General features: G+C 34.9%; 1 protein-coding gene across 1 annotated transcript; it reads right to left on the bottom strand.

Annotated features, from left to right (window-relative positions):
• Window positions 1-483: 483 nt before the first annotated feature.
• On the bottom strand, window positions 484-18,039 carry LOC113234870. Its single transcript, XM_026470392.1, is given in 13 exon segments — window positions 484-663; window positions 1,167-1,330; window positions 2,048-2,267; window positions 2,612-2,791; window positions 3,494-3,618; window positions 4,153-4,351; window positions 4,574-4,627; window positions 5,055-5,182; window positions 11,807-12,002; window positions 12,346-12,509; window positions 12,816-13,035; window positions 13,814-13,993; window positions 17,930-18,039. Coding segments are annotated over 13 exon segments (2,013 nt in total). The 5' UTR covers window positions 17,933-18,039.
• Window positions 18,040-18,342: the final 303 nt, after the last annotated feature.

Below are 18,342 nucleotides of genomic sequence, written 5' to 3'. Positions count from 1 at the left end.
GTGACTGTTTTCCGGTGTTGTATGATAAGGGTGCTGGTGAAATTACAGGCACGTAGGATTTGTCAACTTATGTCTCACGGTGGCGGGCGTAGTGGCAGTGCCCTTCAGATTTTTGCGATTTAAAGCCCTGAGTGGCACTGCAACTGTTATGAACAGGCGTGTAGCTTACCACCTGATGGTACGTCTTGCTTGTCCCGTCGCTTGATGTCATAAAAAAAAAGAACCATAAGCTGATAAATTCCATGAGCATGTAATTTCACATTACTGCTTGGCGGCAGAAATAGGTAAGGTGGTAGTACTTCCCTGGACGAAATCTTTTCCAAGAAGCTCTGATGCTACTAAAATTATATGAAGAAGGAGTTTTCAAGGCTTTATATAGCCTCTTTAACTTCAAGAAAAAACGAAAGAAATGATATTTAAGCATTAACAGCTAAAGTTTATTTACCTACGTGTATATAAAAACAACAATTTTGTCATATTTTTTTATTTCCAAACAATACTTTCAATCCAGTCAATAAAGCTAGAAACCCTGGTGTAGACGCCGGGGGTATTAGGTAATGCACAATCGAATCCGAATGACGTCACTCCTATGAGGTAGTGGATTGCTCCTTGTGAGGACGTAGGCAGGTTTATTTTTACTTGTAAAGGACCTCCAGAGTCACCCTGAAAATAAGTTCTCATTAATAAACTAATCTCTAAAGAGATAGCTTCATTCCAGCTCGCATTATTTTTTAAACTGCTGACGGTTTTGTGATAGGAATACCGTAATCTGTAAACGATGTGGTTTAAAATATGATGCGACAAAAATAGAGAAAGGTGTGTTGAGGTAGTTTGGGTACATAGATCAATGAATAAAAGTAGGCTGACGAAACAGAAATATAGAGGTATAGTTGAAGGCAATATTGGAAGAGGATAAGGAAGGACGTTTCAGATCAATTGAGAATGTTCTTAATAAGGTCGAAGTGCGTAAGTCAGAAGAATAGAAAGGCTTGTATAAAAAGATTGATGAATGTGAAGCCAGAGAGGTTCGTCAGAAACTTGCACAGTAGCGATGGATAGTAGTAGTACAGTAAATCTGTCTTCATCAACGGGAATCCTAAGTCGTTAAAATTAAGTAATTTGTTAAAATTATTTTTTAATATAAGAAAATTTTTATTTTGACTAACCTGACAAGCATCAACACCTCCATTCAGATTACCAGCACATAAATGATGGTCATACATACGTTCCCAGTGCCTATTCGTTATTGGAACCAGGAGGTCGTCGCAGGTTTTTGAATCCAAAATGTCTATTTCTGCAACTTGGAGTTCTGGTGATGATGTGCGATTCGCTGGAAAAATAACAAAGAACATTAAAAGCGTAAACAACTTGAGAATGAAATAAAAAGTTTTATTACGACGATACAACACAAATCTATAATTAAAAGAAAGTAAAAATAACAAAAAGAGAGTAAAAAAAACAATAGTCTAACAAAAAAAGAAACATGCTATAATATATTAAATAAGTTTGCTATCATGTGTACTGTTGTAGTCGTATGCAACGGTATTTCATACTCTGACAACGGCTCCAAATATTCACAAGCAAATAAAGTAAATGCTAATAAAGAACTGTTATTAGAAAAAGTACTGTTATAAGAAATGGAGAACGTCTCCTACGTCGCGTCGATAACTTAATTTTTTCTTTTGTGTGCTTATGGACGACTTGAGGTCTTTGTCATCGGTTCAATTTACGCAGAGACAATAGATATAGAAAATATTTATAATAATTTATTTCCTTAAACTACGGTAACACTATTCGAAAATATCTGTAAATTGGATAATAACAAACGTATCCTAATGTCCTTACGGTACATTTTTGATAAAATTAGAAAGTCTCCTAAAACACTTGTGAACAAAAAATGAACCAACAAAATGCGAAATAGATAGAATTAATTTCTGGCAAATGTTTACATATCTGTGGTTAGTGTGGACACTTGGAATCAGTTTGACACTGCCTATTCATATTTCAACATTAACTGCGTGTGACATCTGGATTTGATTAATAATACCTGTTTCAGTAATTCCCCATCCTGTTACATTGGCTTTAGTTCCAAGAGGACTTATATCAAATTTAGTCCACAAACAAGCCGGTTGAACATAGGAAGTGAATTTCACGTCATTTTCCAGTTCCATTAGAGCTATGTCGTAGTATTTTTTGGGCGACTTATAAAGAGGATGGACGATTATTTTGATGATGTTTACATCATTTGGTTCGAGGTCGTTGGCTTCCTGGAAGTAGAAGACATTATAATAATAATCAATCACGACTCAAGTCTCCCTTTGATCACACCAAGTCTTCCGGTCTTGCACGGCCACTTTCCTTAGATCGTCTGTGGACCTTGCCGCAGTTATTATACGCCACGTTTTCTTTGAGGTGATTGCCACTCACATTATGCAATCACATTTACTTATTGTAATGCAATAATGACTAATGACATTGACTTCGAACAAAATCATAGGCCTTCACAAAAATGCTGTGGCAACCTTACTGTTCAGTTAACAAGTGTGTATGTAATTACTGACTTATCACACAGATACCCACATTTGTTTAGAATCTCGAATAGACAACTTACAATATCTATAATATTCTTGTCTCCTAGTCTCACAATCTTTGGTACAGGATCAGCGACCGAAGTGTCTCTGTCAGAAGTCATACTGCAATGAGCAGCTGTTATAACAAACTTTGAGCTGATCAAGGAACTTCCACATTTAAAGATCCAGGTTCCTTGAGCTGCTTTCCATCCCACTGCTGCCTGGAAGGTAAATGTAATTAAACAGTGTTGCGACAAATAACATGAGATGTAATTTTAACTTTTTAAAAGTTTCAATGCAATTCTGAGCGCCGATGAGGTTCAAATTTTCAATTACAATTGACCTTTGCCAATGAATGATCTGTGACTTACTTATCACAGATCATCCAGAGGTCTTCAATAATTGAACACGTTTATGGAAACCTTAATAAATAGTTATTAATTTCATAACAATTATGAAATTACAAAAACACACTGCTATTTATTATCTTACACTAACATGGTTCAGTGCTATCTACAACCTTCGTCAAAAATCCCGCCCCTGACTGATCCGGGCTCAAAGGTGCACATCACGCTTGCCTCATTTCCTCGTTCTATGGCCATGGACAACCATTGCGCCAAGAACAACCCGGCACGGGACTCCTGTTATTAATAAATTTTAGTACGTTTATTTACCGGTATTTCTTCATAAAAAAGTTAGTTTTTGTTATCTTTTACTTAAAAAGGAAAAAATACCGGTAGCGATAAGTCGACTGTAAGCCGAGCGGCAATGCAGTCATATTATCAATGCATAACCAATTTAGTAGGTATATTGAGGCCAGGACCGTAAACGCTAGTGGGTAGATTAGATACATATTATGCTTGTCAATTACACGAAAGACGTTATGGAACTTATGAAAATAGGTCTCCAGATGTTAGTCTCACCATGTGCGGGAATTCTCCTGGCAAAGCATCCTGTCCACCCACAACTGTTATGTGCACAGAACATAGGTCGTCGTGTACTTTTTGATCTTCTCGGTGTTTTATGTCCCAGATGTATTCATAACATTCTAAAAACATGTTAAACTTTTTTAAAGATTTCAGCTTTATTAAATGACTTTTAAATGACCTTTAATAAAGCTGAAAGTAAGGATAGGTTTTCTTTTTATTTAATAGCTGACGCAGGTTAGGCCACAATCTCATCTGATGTTAAGCGATAATGTGATCAATGATTCTACACTTAAGCATTAATAAGGAGAAAGCCAAGCGCTTCCTATGAATGGGTGATATAAATAAGTATTAGACAACATCACACACATTGCTCTGATCCCAAAGTAAGTAGCTAAAGCACTTGTGTCATGGAAATTGGAAACAACGACGGTACCACAAACACCCAGACCCAAGACAATATAGAAAAGTTAGTTTTCTACACTGATCTGTCCAGGGATCGAAACCGGGACCTCAGAGATGGCGACACTGTGAAAACCGGTGTCACAAGCCACTCGACCACGGAGGTCGTCAGGTATATTTGCGACGTTATTAAAAATGATCTTTTTGAATTTAATAAGATTTGGTGTTAATGGCAATTCAGATACTTTCCTTACTTTGTTCACTAATACGTCTGCCAGGCTTGCTAAAGTCGGGCATTTCAGGTAATTTCTGAACGCAAGGATTCGTTTCGTCTGCATAGTAGTCAGCTAAAATTTGATCAAATTCACTCAATGTGCTGGATTCCGTGTCTGGTTGTGGTATACTTTCCGTAGGTTGTGGTGATGACGTTAAAACCTGGTAATCATTAAATTTCTGCAATTAAAGACGTGTACAATTTTAAAAACATAAGCGGATCTAGTCCGTGCATTCATTTACTTAGAACACGGTCGTCGTGGATCATCTGTCTTCAAGTTTTCTGCCGGATCACGATAGAAATGATCTGTAGCAACCTGGATCGAATGCGTTGGTTCTTGGATGAAATTGGACTAAATTATGTAAGGAAGCTTCAAAGTGTAATGTTAAATTTCAACTTACTCGCTCAGTTACTGTTAAGTCGTCTGCAACGCCCCAGTTCCATGGATCATTTTGCTGAAATGGCGAACAATTAAATAGTTAAGGACCATCAGGGATTAATTAATAGGATATGACGAGACACGTCAAATGAATAATTTACCGTTTAGTACTGCATCGGCTGCATTTAGAGAGAAATTTTAATATCATACATAGTCCATCTTAGTATTTTCCGAATGGGATTTTATTTTAAAGATTTTTCTCAAAATGTTTCTTATTAACAGTAAGTGATATTTTCTTGTTTTTTTTACTTAAGTATAAGTTGATCGTATCGATTCGTGTAGGTAATGGTTTCAAGGCCACAATCAATCATAATATTCAATTTTCCCGATAAGTGATAAAATATTCTTACTTTATTTTTATTTCATGTGAACAAGACTCAAAAAATCTAGAGGTGTAATGCTTGAAAAGCGTCGATGATATGATTTGACATACTTATACATACTCGGATTGTCACACGAAGTCGAGTTTCCAATTTCTGTAGATTATTGCAATTACCAGTTCCTTTTTTCACGTCCGTTGAATTATTTGGTTTATTTAGTATTGCTCCATTTATAACATGTTTCGCTGTGGCTGGAAGGGAAGACGATATAAGTGAGTTTGTGCGGAAATCATATTTGTAAGTTAGAAGTTTTAACTGCCTTATTTCCATGTTACAGATAAAGAGGATTATTCTAATTTTTATACATATCAGAAACGCAAGACAAATAACACGTTTGATGTTATTACTTACCCATATAAAATATAAGAAATCGAAAACACTTCATTTTGTCAATCAATATCCAACATCAAACAACTAATCACGACAACAAAATCCTCTAGTATGATTTTTTCAAATATAGATAATCCAGAAGAACTTGTTTTAAATAAGCACAGTTCATTAGGTTAATTCTAACTAACGAGCCCACGAGCTCATTACACTAAAATGTGGGTACTATGCTAAGCACTCTTTGTAATAATTATTATTTTACTTAGCAACAGTGTTCCACTGTCCACTTCTCATGAACTTCCTAGTCGTCTTATCTACAGCAACGTCTGGTCAGTAGCTCAAGGACGTGTCAAGGTTATCCTATCTTGGTCAGTCGCACCGCTGACGGCCAGCTTGTGGCACCCATTGAGTAGTATTACATGCCCACCTCTTCGAGTGCATATGGCCGATGGCCAGTCCTATTTTACCGTGGCGGTTTTTTGCTTACATCGGATAGGTGTGTGACTTTTGGATCGCAGCGTAGTATTTTGGAGACGCTGCGTCTATTAACTGTTTTGGCGAACAAAGAAATGAGAATGAAAGTTAGATTTTATTTCAGACTTCGATGACGCCTTTGTGAAGAGGGGTCGAAACATTCTCTTATGACATCTAGCATGGCAATAACTTTCCATATTAATTACCACTACAACTTTCCCATTTACAGGGTCGTTGGTAAAGGCCGGTTTACAAAACTAAATATTACCAAACAATGTTTTTAAATAGTGTCAACTCCGTCCGAATTGAATTTAAGTAGATTTGGCTACAAAGGGATGGAAAAAAACAGAGAAGAAAAACTTTTAGAGTCTAAGTCTTAACTCCAAACATTAATTTCGATCCAGTCAATGAAAGAAGAAAAAGATACTCTGGTGCAAACGGCAGGTGTATTAGGTAACGCACATTCAAAACCGAATAATGTTATGCCGATATATAGTGAATTGCTCCTCGAGATGATGGAGGCAGGTCAATTCGAACTTGTATAGGACCGCCGGAAGCACACTGGAAGAAGACTAATATTATAGATATTATAGTAAACACCATGAAGTATTTTTAAAATGAAAGTCCTTGTAGAAAGCTTCTAAAAAGTAAAAAACTTAAAAAAAATTACGTATACTATTTGCAAATGGCGGTACGATATTATATTGCAGACGACTTTAAATCTTTCTTACGAAGACGGTCGTATATATTTAAATGCAGAATGGTAAATAAAACTTCGCTTCATTGAAAAGAGCTTTTACATTAAAACGTTTCAGCATAAGTTGCGTAATTCAACTGGTTTATTTCGCTTCTCGTTTGTAAACCTATCTAATTTTCATCAAAACGTTAAATCGCAATCATGTGAATTTGATCACTACTGACTTAATTAATTCCTAGGAAATTTAATCAATACTAGACAGAACTCCAGGAAATTGACAACATGACTCCGATTATTGGTTTAGCCAAAACAATAATCTAAAATAGTTTGACTTTTAAGCATTTATTGTCATGAACGATCAATACAATTCTCGTCGACTTTTCTAAATTAATATGTGTTAATGTAGACGTAAAAGAACTGATTCATTAATCGAACATACGGCTACCACATAGCATTTGCAAATCTACGGTTTTGAACTCAATATTAATAGAAGTAGAGCTAATAGTATTAGTAAAGTTAGTAGCAGTAGAGATCCTTGTGAAAGAGTACCTTACCTATTTCTGCACTGGGCGCTTTACAGGACTTATGACCACGTTTGACTGACGATACGAATTATCTTATTGACAGCAACTTCAATTCCACATCTGTAAACGCATATTTTATATCGCCCTGTTATTGTAATAGTGTTGTAACCTAAAATATGTGAAATTTAATATTATATCATTAATGAACGTAAAATTTAATCCTCTAAACGTCAATAAAACCATCGCTAGAATATTGTAAGAAACAATATAAAGATATCTACTTAATTCAAAATGAGACACACTTTATGTGAGTTAGTTCTGGCCAAAATAATCCTCATTAATATCCTATCCTATAGGATCCATCTTATATTTAAATATATTGTTCAATGTTATTCAATGGTCTGTAATAAATTATATAAGATGTACATACATTTTTATGATCTTTTATGGGAAATGAGTAATTCGTTTTTCATTGATTCTGAGAAAGTATACTTTTTGAGTTAATACTTACACTATTGTAATAACATTGCGATGTCATGTTTTTGAAATGTAGCTACATCAAAAATAAAGTATAATGCAAATCAACGATATCTGTGTAAAAATTTCTAAAATTTCTTCTTTACAAAAAGTTACACTTTTTAACAGACTGTTAATCAGCAGCAATGAAACTAATAAAAATTGAAGCCAGTAACAACTTATTTTTGTAATAAAAAATAAAAGTAAATTAATTTGCTATTCTATATACATTTCTCATGCAATTAATTTATGAAAAAAAAAATATTCACGTCGTTGGCAGAACAGTAAATTAATTTAATTCCATTTTTATTGACAAGTATTTCCGCAAAATGAGGCTATGAATCTATTAGTTATATTTACTAATTTACTTGATTTCCTTTATTAACTAACTCTTAAGAAAAGAAATAATAATAAAACCTTGTACAAGCCAATAAATTCCATACAAACGATTTTGTTACATCAAAACTTGTTTACGAAATAATAACCGATGAGAGGATTTTTCCGCGGACATTTTATATAAGTATTGTTTAGCAGGTAGCACTCTGAGAGCTGGCTGAGTTGTATATCTTGAGTTGTATACCTGATATATGAACAAAATTAAAAAACGAACCCTTTTCCTTCTTTTTTGTTTTGAACGGGTCGATTTTGTTATTATGGTATTCATGGTACAACGAATTCCCTAGTTTGAGTTAGAGGCCAGATGGTGTGAATTAAGTGGACGAAAAGTCACAAAGCTGCCTATAAAACAATATAGTAAGTATAAGGTTAACCTTGTGATTAGCGAGTCATGGTAAGAAAAGTGAATCTAAGGTTATAGCGACATTATTTAACCCCTCCGGTAATATTTTTCTCTGCTAATTGTCTGGAATATTATTATAAAAACAAAAGTAGTTTACACGTTCCTTGAAAAAGAGTTCGTCCAGGGCAGTACTGCCTTATCTATGAAGGATAAGGGTGGTGGTGAAATTACAGGCATATGGGACTTTTCAACTTATGTCTCAGAGTGACGGGCACTGTTGCAGTGGCTCTCAGATCTTTGTGAACTGGAACTGTCATGGATAGGTGTATTGCTTAACACCAGACGCACGATTTGTTCGCGATAAAAAAAGCACAAGTATGTTTTTGATTTTTTGATGCTTAGTACGGACCGCAGCTTACCAAGCCGCAGATTAACGGATCTTATTTTGTTACTTTAGAGACGATATTCGAATAAAACTGTATATAACTCTTTTTAAAAACATTATTTATTTCACTTTAATTTACAATTAAACCTATGCAGATTTTCCGCACATTGTCCAGTACACAATACACGGTATGTACACTGTATAAAAAATAGACATTAACATCTTACATCACGGATTAATGTGCTGTTAACTGTACACAAATGCAGTTTTATCATAGTGGAATAAGAAATTATCCAGCAAAGTACACTTATTCGCAATGAATCATTCATTTGCATGTCGTTTTCATAAAACGGATGGCACTCCTGTCTACCTTGAACTCTACATACCTACACAGGTTATAAAAAAAAATCACTGGTCATTTTTATCCTGTGAATAAGATTCAGTAATAGAAAGCATTAGTGATATAAAACAAAAAAAAATCTCCATTTTTTTGATGTTAATATTTCCCAATAATTTCTAACGCAAAATAGCTCTAAATAGTAAATTAAATTGAGCGATGGGCGCCGAGTTGTCTAGACGCCTAGGCGCCAGCACGTCGCGTCACGCAACGACATTCCTGCGCTAACGCATCGCGCGTTAGTTTAATACTTTGTTGACTGTTAAATACATGAATTTGTGCGTTGCCTCTGCTCACTGCGCCACACCGTTCTTGTTGCTATAGCAACGGCGTCTGCTAATCAATATTGTTCACAATTTTTCGGAAAACTTTGAGACGCCATAACTTATTTATTTCTTAAGTATTTGAAAAAAAAACTGAACATGTATTTTTTATTTCCATTATGCAGTATACTCCTTTAAAATGGTCAGTGGTTTTTTTATCACCCTTTATAAATGCATCGAGTAGGTAACTTGGTACCTTTTTCGTCAATCAAGATTGTTTTTATACGCAAGTTGTAAGCTTGTAAACACAGAAATCTACGTCCATCTATGCCCTAGTAGGTATTCCTAGATTTTTACAAGACAAAATCATAACGTTGTCTGCCACATAGTTGCTTATCATTAGATGAGATTGTGGTCTAGAGTTCGTTTATTTTCTGTATAATCATAACTTTTTTAAAAACCGACCTCAAAAGTTCGGGGAATTATATCTATTTGCCAAGTTTTATTGAAACTGGTTACCGGGAAGTGTACGAAACCGGATTCATCTAATAGTTTGCCATCCTTAGAGGTGGAATGTTTTCTTCAAATTTAAATGAGACTAATACTGAGGTACTCTCTTTGCAACAAAAAAATATTTTGTCGAAAAAAAAAAAAAAATCTTTTTTTGCAGTCGGTTAAGAGTCAATACAACCTCGAATGTCTTTGGTTGATTCCGCATAAAAGTGAAAGTGTTGAAGTAATCACTTTGGAAAAAATATATCTCAGGATATACAATGATTATACTATACGGTGTGAAAACACAATTCCTAAAAATTTTTCACTATCGGAAAATAACAAAAGGTTAAGAATGCTGGTGAAGTTGGCATTGCAACTGTTATGGACAGACGCACAACTTGTTCGTCCGTCTCTTGATGTTATAAAAAAACAACATTGAAATTTTACAAGAAAACCGCTGTATTTAATGGGTAGTACATATACTAATTTTTTTTTTTGTATCAACTGATTACTGAACTAAATAGAAACGTATATTAAAATGCCATATATATTTTTCAAATGGTTTTAATTTCGTTGGTAAATTTTGAAGTAGTTTTACTTACAGTGACTCTGCCACTTGACCTAATCAAATTTAAATTATTGATAAGGTAGTCTCGACTATTAAAAACAAAGTAGTAATTTAAGAGATTATGTTGATGTGTTCTCTCGCTCAGACATATGCTTTAGACTACTAAATAGAGAGAGATAAATTGCAGATTCTGAATTTATTTTCATCGCCTTCTTTACACATTAAACAGCACGCTTTGGACTGCACTTATCAAAGAGCGCGAAGCTCAGAATGTTTGTGGTAATGGCAAGATTAGAGAAACAAGGCTGTATCTGTAAAATTATAAATTTTCAGGAGACACGTTTAAAGATTCTCCGAACGAAATTAATGATTTTTTACTTTTACTTAACTTTTATTTTTACAATAAGATACGCAAATAGTAGTTTATGTGACGTTAACCGCATATTACGATTGGCGAAAAGGCGGCAAATAAAAACTTTTCTCGCGCATCTCACGCAACCGTAGTTTTTATTTAATTCATAGATAAACTAGAGTTGGCCCCAACTATCATATCGTGCGATATCAAGTAACGTGTGAAATTTGTCAAAATTGTTTGCAATTGACATTTCATTTCGAATAAAACTTCATCTCGACTGATATTAGAATTGAGGTCGAATGAAATTGTTTTGTTTTTCGGAGATGTTCGAAATTTGAATGTAATAATAACACCGAATTCGATGGTATTATGAAGCAATAATAACATTTTCACAGATAAGAAATTTGTTCTAACAGTTTACCTTTATGCTGGTCGTAATTTGCGGTTTTTGAACATATCATAGAGTGTTTATGATAGGTGTGTAGATAAACATATGAATACAATTGCCCCATTACTTATAGTACCGGCACGCTATGATAGCCGTTTTGATTGATTACAATACTGAGATTAAATCTCAATTCATTATCGAAAAAAATATAATCAAATGCCAGTCACATCTATAAGTTTTTAGATTTATGACTAGCATTGCACGAGGTAGCTGATTAAAAAGTTTTAATAAAACGAAAATAAAAATGTTTAATATATCGTCAATTCGAAACTGCTTTGTTTCGCATTTACCTTTGATGCGAGTTTGCCGGAGGTAGAAGTTGTGCTGGCCAGCGATCCCATAAGTGATGATCGTATTAGATTTCATTTTTTTAAATTTCGAATTTCGAACGTCGTCACAAAACTATACGTTCCATAAATTTAACTGCACGCCAATATTGACAACATTATACAGCAATTAGCTCCTTCAACGTAGTTATGACTTAATACGAAACTTGATGAGCAGATAAACGTCAAAACGGCCATCATAGAGTGCCGGTACTATAGATTAGATTAAATTAGACATCATTAGATTAAATAATCGCGATTGATTTAATAGAAATGAGACACGACATGATGGTATTGATACAAAAAATAATCTGTTCTTAACTCCAAACAATACTTTCGATCCAGTCAACAAAAAAAGAGACTCTGGTGTAAACAGCAGGCGTATTAGGTAACGCACATTCGAAGCCGAATGACGTTATGCCGACAATATAGTGCATTGCTCCTTGAGACGACTTAGGCAGGTCAATTCGCACCTGTAGAGGACCGCCGGAATCACCCTGGAAGAAATAATAGTCTTCAATTATATTATAATTGACAATAGTGAAGAGAAACTAGAACGAGACTAGGATTAAAATAGTATAATTGTTTGTTAGTAGTATCGAGATTGTGGCAAGTTAAGATTATTAAGCCTCCACTTGCATCACTGGGAAATGGACGTAATATAAAAAAGACTTACTTAAATAAAGTGGAATATGAAACAAACATAAACAATGAAATGAGTCTTACCAATGAAGCAATATTTTTTAAATTGTTAAATATTTTTGAAGATTTCTTTAAATTTATTTAATAATCTATTGTCTAGAAAAAAACAGTAATGAGAAAAAAAATTGTTTCAAGTGCCTGGCATGAGTCAACCCCTCCAGCTAGTTTACCAGCGCAAAGCTGATGTTCCTGCATTCCCCACCAATGTCTGTTGAACCGATCTCTCAGCAGTTCGTCGCAAGTTCTTGATTCGAGGAGATTTATCACTGCGGCTTGAAGTTCCGGAGATGTTGTGCGTTTTGCTGAAAAGTTAATTAACGTTTTACACATGTGTATTGCCGCTGACTCTTCTTCTTCTCTTATTTATACCTTCATCATTCCAATACTCGCATATTAATTACGGCAAAAAATCTACTTTATTATGCACTAAATATGCGTATAATGTCTATATTTAATTTGTCATGTGTTTTTGTTCATTTGTTTTATCTTCACTTAAAAACTCGTCTTCTGAGAAGCCTATGTATATTACGTAAAACTCGTTATTATACTTCAAACATCCAAATTACAAATGTAATGTAGTTAAAATGGTATATCTTTTACAAACTTACCTGTCTCTATGACGCCCCATCCAGTAACAGTAGCATCTTGTCCAAGAGGATCAGTATTAAATTCAGTCCATAAACACGCCGGTTGGACATTATCATTAAATTCTACGTCATGCTCTAATTCCATAATAGCTATGTCATAATACTTTTTAGGTGATTTGTACTGGGGGTGTATTATGATTCTTGTTATATTTACATCCGTTGGTGGTAGACCGTTCGCCCACTGAAAGAGTGTAATTTGAATAGGTATGTCAATGAAAATAGACAAAATGAGTTCTTATGCGATATTTCTTTGAGTCCAAAAAATATTGAAAACGAAACTATTTTTCGTATCTAAACCGCGTGTACTTATTTTAACCCATGGCCACGGCTGACTATGATCAAGGTACCTGTAAGGCTGGTCTTAAAGCAGGGCGGATTTATTTGTATACCGTTCGCGCGAAGCACCGAAGCGGAGTAAATCACAGGTCACACCCCGAACGAAGCAACACGCGTAGTTACATGCAACCAACTATGCTAGCTAAGCTAACGTAGTTGCATGCAAAGCTAAACTAAGAAAATGCGTAGTTAAGTAGTGACCACGGATATGTGAGAGTTACGGATACGTTAGAACATCGTTTTACGTGACGCGGATTGCTCCGTACAAGCCACCCGTACGTTCATTGTAGGTGACTGTATTCCGCACTAAATTAAATACGCGATTCAGAACACTGCGGATTCTACGCATGCAGATAGCCCGCAGGCGGACAGCCCGTACGGACACAGCTGTGAAACTAGCCTAAAGATACGTTGGTTTGTGTAAAAAAAGACAATAAATGCCATTTAAACCCGAAAAAATCTTTCTTTTCCAATGTCTAACAATCGCGAAAACCTAAGAACTCAAAGATTATTATTATTGACATCCAACTCTTCGAGAATGGTACACATAAATCTTTCTAACTAAATTAAGGAATGACATTAATATATAATCTTCCATTTGCTTCAATATTACTATGAATTACCTGGTCAATAATATTCTTGTCTCCAATTCTCACTATTTTCGGTACGACATCAGCAACTGTGGTATCCCGATCAGAAACTTTAGTGCAATGAGCAGCTGTTAAGACGAACTTGGAACTAACTAGAGAGCTTCCACATTTGAAGATCCATGTTCCTACTGCTGCTTTCCAGCCCACAGCTGCCTTTAATAATATAAATTATTATATTATTATATACTATGATTATATAGGAATATGTCTACTTAATATTAAATATCTTTACGAATAGAATGTATTTGATATAATTTTAGTACAGAGTACTAAAAAAAACTGACCTCAAAATTGCTTGGAATTACATTCATTTGCAAAGATGAAATCGGTTACCGGAATGTGCACGAAACAGGATTCTCTGAGGTGGAATATTTTCTTCAAACTTAAATGGGACCACTACTAAGGGTCGTATTCCAGAACTCTACTCAATACTCAAGTCAGGACTTGAGTATTGCAAAAATCATACTCAAGTCCTTGCCATTAGGGTCGTATTTCCAGTGCTTGAAATCATACTCAAGTCTGCTCAAATCCTGACTTGAGCATTGAGTAGAGTTCTGGAATACGACCCTAAGATACAAACCCTCTTTCGAACAAAAAAATAATAATCAAAATCGGTTCACAAATTAAGTTAAAAAAACCCAGTCGAATTGAGAACCTCCTCCTTTTTTGAACTTGGTAAAAAACACAAAAATCTTCGACTAAAATAAATGTCATTTTCAATATTTTTTAATTACTCCTTTATTAAAATTATAGGTTTGTATCCTTAGTTACCCACTCTCAAAATTATTGTCCCTAAGCGAAGCGCGTTAAGCACCATTGTCAAGGTGTATACGTGCTTGGTTGTTTTTTATGCAGTATTGTCATGGCGATGTAATTACTAAGCTGTGGTATTGTATTTACAAGGTTGTAAGTTGTCACGGAGGATGACTGACACCCATAATACAGATTTTTTCTAGTATGGGAAGTCAGCGGTCATTTACCTTAGAATTAATTGTACAGCCTAATATTTTGCACTTTGTTTAATTTTAATTATCTATTCTGTAATTAGGCCTTGCTAAATAAATTATTATTGTTATTGTATTGTGATACATACAAATTTCTGATTCATGTGTGTAAATTTTGAATTACATGGTGGGATTCTGTACGATTAATTGACATGATTTCTGAAAAAGAAATATCCTACCAATTGTGAGGAAAACCACCGGTTTTTGCATGGCAACCTCTAATGACGAAAACATTATTGTTTCTATAATTATAATTAGCTCTGTTATTTAGATGCGTACGTGAATGGCGTCATATTGTGGGTATTATAGTGCCTTAAGAGTGTTTAATGGTACGATGATGCTGTCCGAGACCCTTGTGCTCTTGTATTTTGTATTACTTTTTAAGTTGCTGTTTCTAAATTGTATATAATTTACATTTTACGTTTTTTTTTCAAGCTGTGTTCACTCATAAATAGTTGTGCAATTTAGATAAGAACTTCACCAAATTGATTTATAGTATGTTACATTGTAATAACTGTAAGTGAATCAATAAACTATAGAAAAAAAATGATGACACAAATTTCTGTTTTGATATTGAAATTTAAAGTTCGATTATGTAGCTAGTTTTTTGGATGAACTCAGTAATGCGCGGGCCACAGCGCGAACGAAGCTAGCAATTTAGCTCACGTAGTTGCATGCAACCAACTATGCCAGCTAAGCTAACTTAGCTAGCTTAGCTCACGTCACGTCATGCTAAGTTATGAAAGTACGTAGTAAGTAGTGACTGTGGATACGTGCTGGGTGAACGACATTTTACATAGCTAGCGGGATCGTTAGGTTAGTTTAGTTAGCTCGGATCGCTTAGTTCGCGGTATGAACCGCAGTATGAAAAGATGCCCCGGCTTAGTGAGCTAAGTTAGCTTAGCTTCGTTCGCGGTGTGGCCTACGCATAGTTGTAATTAATTGTAATGGACAACATAAAGAAAACTCCTTTGATCCGACAGGTCTTGAACCTGCGTCCGTGCCATATCAGGGCGGTTTTTACCAACTGAGCTACAGAGTCAGCACCTTACGAATTCTCGTAAAACCTTCTAGGTCCTTACCTAGGTTAGGTACCGATAATAAAAAGTGGGTAGGTATAATAAAAACAAAGTAGAACGGTAGAACACAGGAAGAAATTATTCGAAAGGTCTTTGTTTGAATCTCGCTTATGTACATTAACAGTCAAATAATTGAAAATAAGTAGGTATGTATTTCCTTACATTGGGCATGATTTTAAATATTTAAAAACTCATAATTCGTTGATCACAACCTACTAACTTAAATTGTTAGGAATTGATGGCACAAAGAATCGAAAATAAAGATAATATAGTAAAAACACAAGATTACACACTTAAACTTTCTTCGGCATTCGGTAATGAAAAAAATTATAATTTATTGTCATGTTTCCTATTTTTACATCCATCCAGTGAACAATAAATACGCGATTTCGAAATTGCGACAGTTTTCTTACGAAACATGCCGTACGACCGTTCTGATGTGCGTGCAACACCCTCTGAGCATTTGCGCCGACGTCGGCGCACTCAGCATTGCGGTAGGCACTTATAGACGGAGCCCGATATAGTACACACAAACGTAAAAAATTAGACAGATTTGTAATTTAAAAATTCGGGCACGGTACAGTGCATTTTATAGTCAAAAAGTTGTTACATTGCTTTTCAAATAGCATAAGGTTCTCTTCAGTCAGTAATTTATTTTATTAATATGTATTTGTGGGAGCGTAGCCGTGGTTTTAGCGTAAAGAGGTTAAAAAGGAATAAACTTGTAATTAAATATTTACTGTGAGCATTCGGTTTGAAGATTTGTCCAGAACTCTCCCGATGTTCATTTGACAACAACCTTCTTATTTTTATACAGTTCCAAATACAAAATAATACAATCTATTAGTATTGTGATTTTTGGCACCTTTATAAAAATACTTTTGTGCGTAAAGGTTGTTTTACAAACTTTAATAAAATACAAATGAAGAGTCCAGGGAAAATATGAACAAACTCACTTGAAGAGAGTTTTCGGAAAATAATAATTGGAAACATTTTTAAAAATTGCTGAAAAAGACATACGCAAATGCTACCTGAAGTAAAGTTAATGCTGAAATAAATGTGTGTAATGCTAAGTAACCCATTTTGGCAAACAAAAGAACATTTATACATTTTTTGAAATTTATAATAGTCTTTTCTTTTCAAGCATGACCATGTCGGTTGCCCAACGGTTTTTACTGTGAGTGCTGGATGAGGAGGTCCCGGGTTCGATTCCCAGTAGGATCAAATTGGTAAATGAAGTTTTAGCTAAATTCGTTGTGATCTGGGTGTTCCGCGTTCATACTCATAGTACATGGAATTTCCTAGTTTTGAGACTAGGAAAATGGAGTGATTATCTGGCATATTATTTTCAACTTTTCTACCATTTACTCCTAAGCATTTTAAAGTAAAAGCGAATTTTTCAGGACCTTGAACGTTATTAGCCTTTCTCTGATTTAGGGCATGTTCCCATTATGTCGTGATGACAGATAGTCGTGCAGCTTAAAGTGTCGTGACTTGTAGATTTAAATGAAGTTGTTTACATATAGTACAACACTTTTTCATTAACTGTCGTTCACGACTTTTTGACGTTACGACGACAGACTGTCGTGACAATGGAAAGTATTATAACGACAGTCATCTGATGATAAATAAAACGTCACGATAAAAATGTAATGACAGATAATTGCATTTTCAAACGTTTCTGTCGTGCAAACGACAAGGCGACTGCCGTGAACCGATAAATTGTCATCACAATCTAGTGGGAACAGTTAGACAGAACAGTTGTTCAACGATAAAATAAACGTCCACAACACGGTCACGACAAGTAGTCGTGATATGGGAACAGGTTAGATGCGACAGTCATCCCACGATAAATAAAACGTTACGACATAATGAGAACGCACCCTAAGGCTAAATACGCCCAGCCTTTTAGTGGACTACATGGCCGTATTTAAAACACGTTTCGAGGTGACTAAGACAATTATTTCCCTGGTCTCCTTAAATATTATAATATGCAAATAACTTACCATATGAGGGAACTCGCCAGGTTTTGCATAACGGCCTCCAATAGCGTACTGAACACCCGTCTTTTTACTGTTGTACTTCAAACCTGGATGACAGGAGTAATAATTAACAGTACCGGCGCGCTATGATGGCCAAATCTCAATTCAAAGTAAGTTTTTAGATTTATAACTAGTATTGCAAGGGGTAGCTGGTTTAAAAGTTTTAATATGACGAAAATAAAAATGTTTATTATGCATAATATATCGTCAATTCGAAACTGCTTTGTTTTGCATTGGGCTTTGACGCGAGTTTGCCGGAGGCGGAAGTTGTGCTGTACAGCGATCGTAAGTGACGATCGTGTTAGATTAAATTTTTTAAATTTCGAATTTCGAAAAAACAAATGCCGAATTGTGTCGTTAAATTATACATCCATATA

This window comes from Hyposmocoma kahamanoa, unplaced genomic scaffold (genome assembly GCF_003589595.1).
Source record: "Hyposmocoma kahamanoa isolate Upper Pololo Valley unplaced genomic scaffold, ASM358959v1 86, whole genome shotgun sequence".
In the NCBI taxonomy this organism is placed as follows: Eukaryota; Metazoa; Arthropoda; class Insecta; order Lepidoptera; family Cosmopterigidae; genus Hyposmocoma; species Hyposmocoma kahamanoa.
The sequence above is the reverse complement of the archived record's forward strand: the minus strand, read 5'-3'. Positions and strand labels throughout refer to the sequence as shown.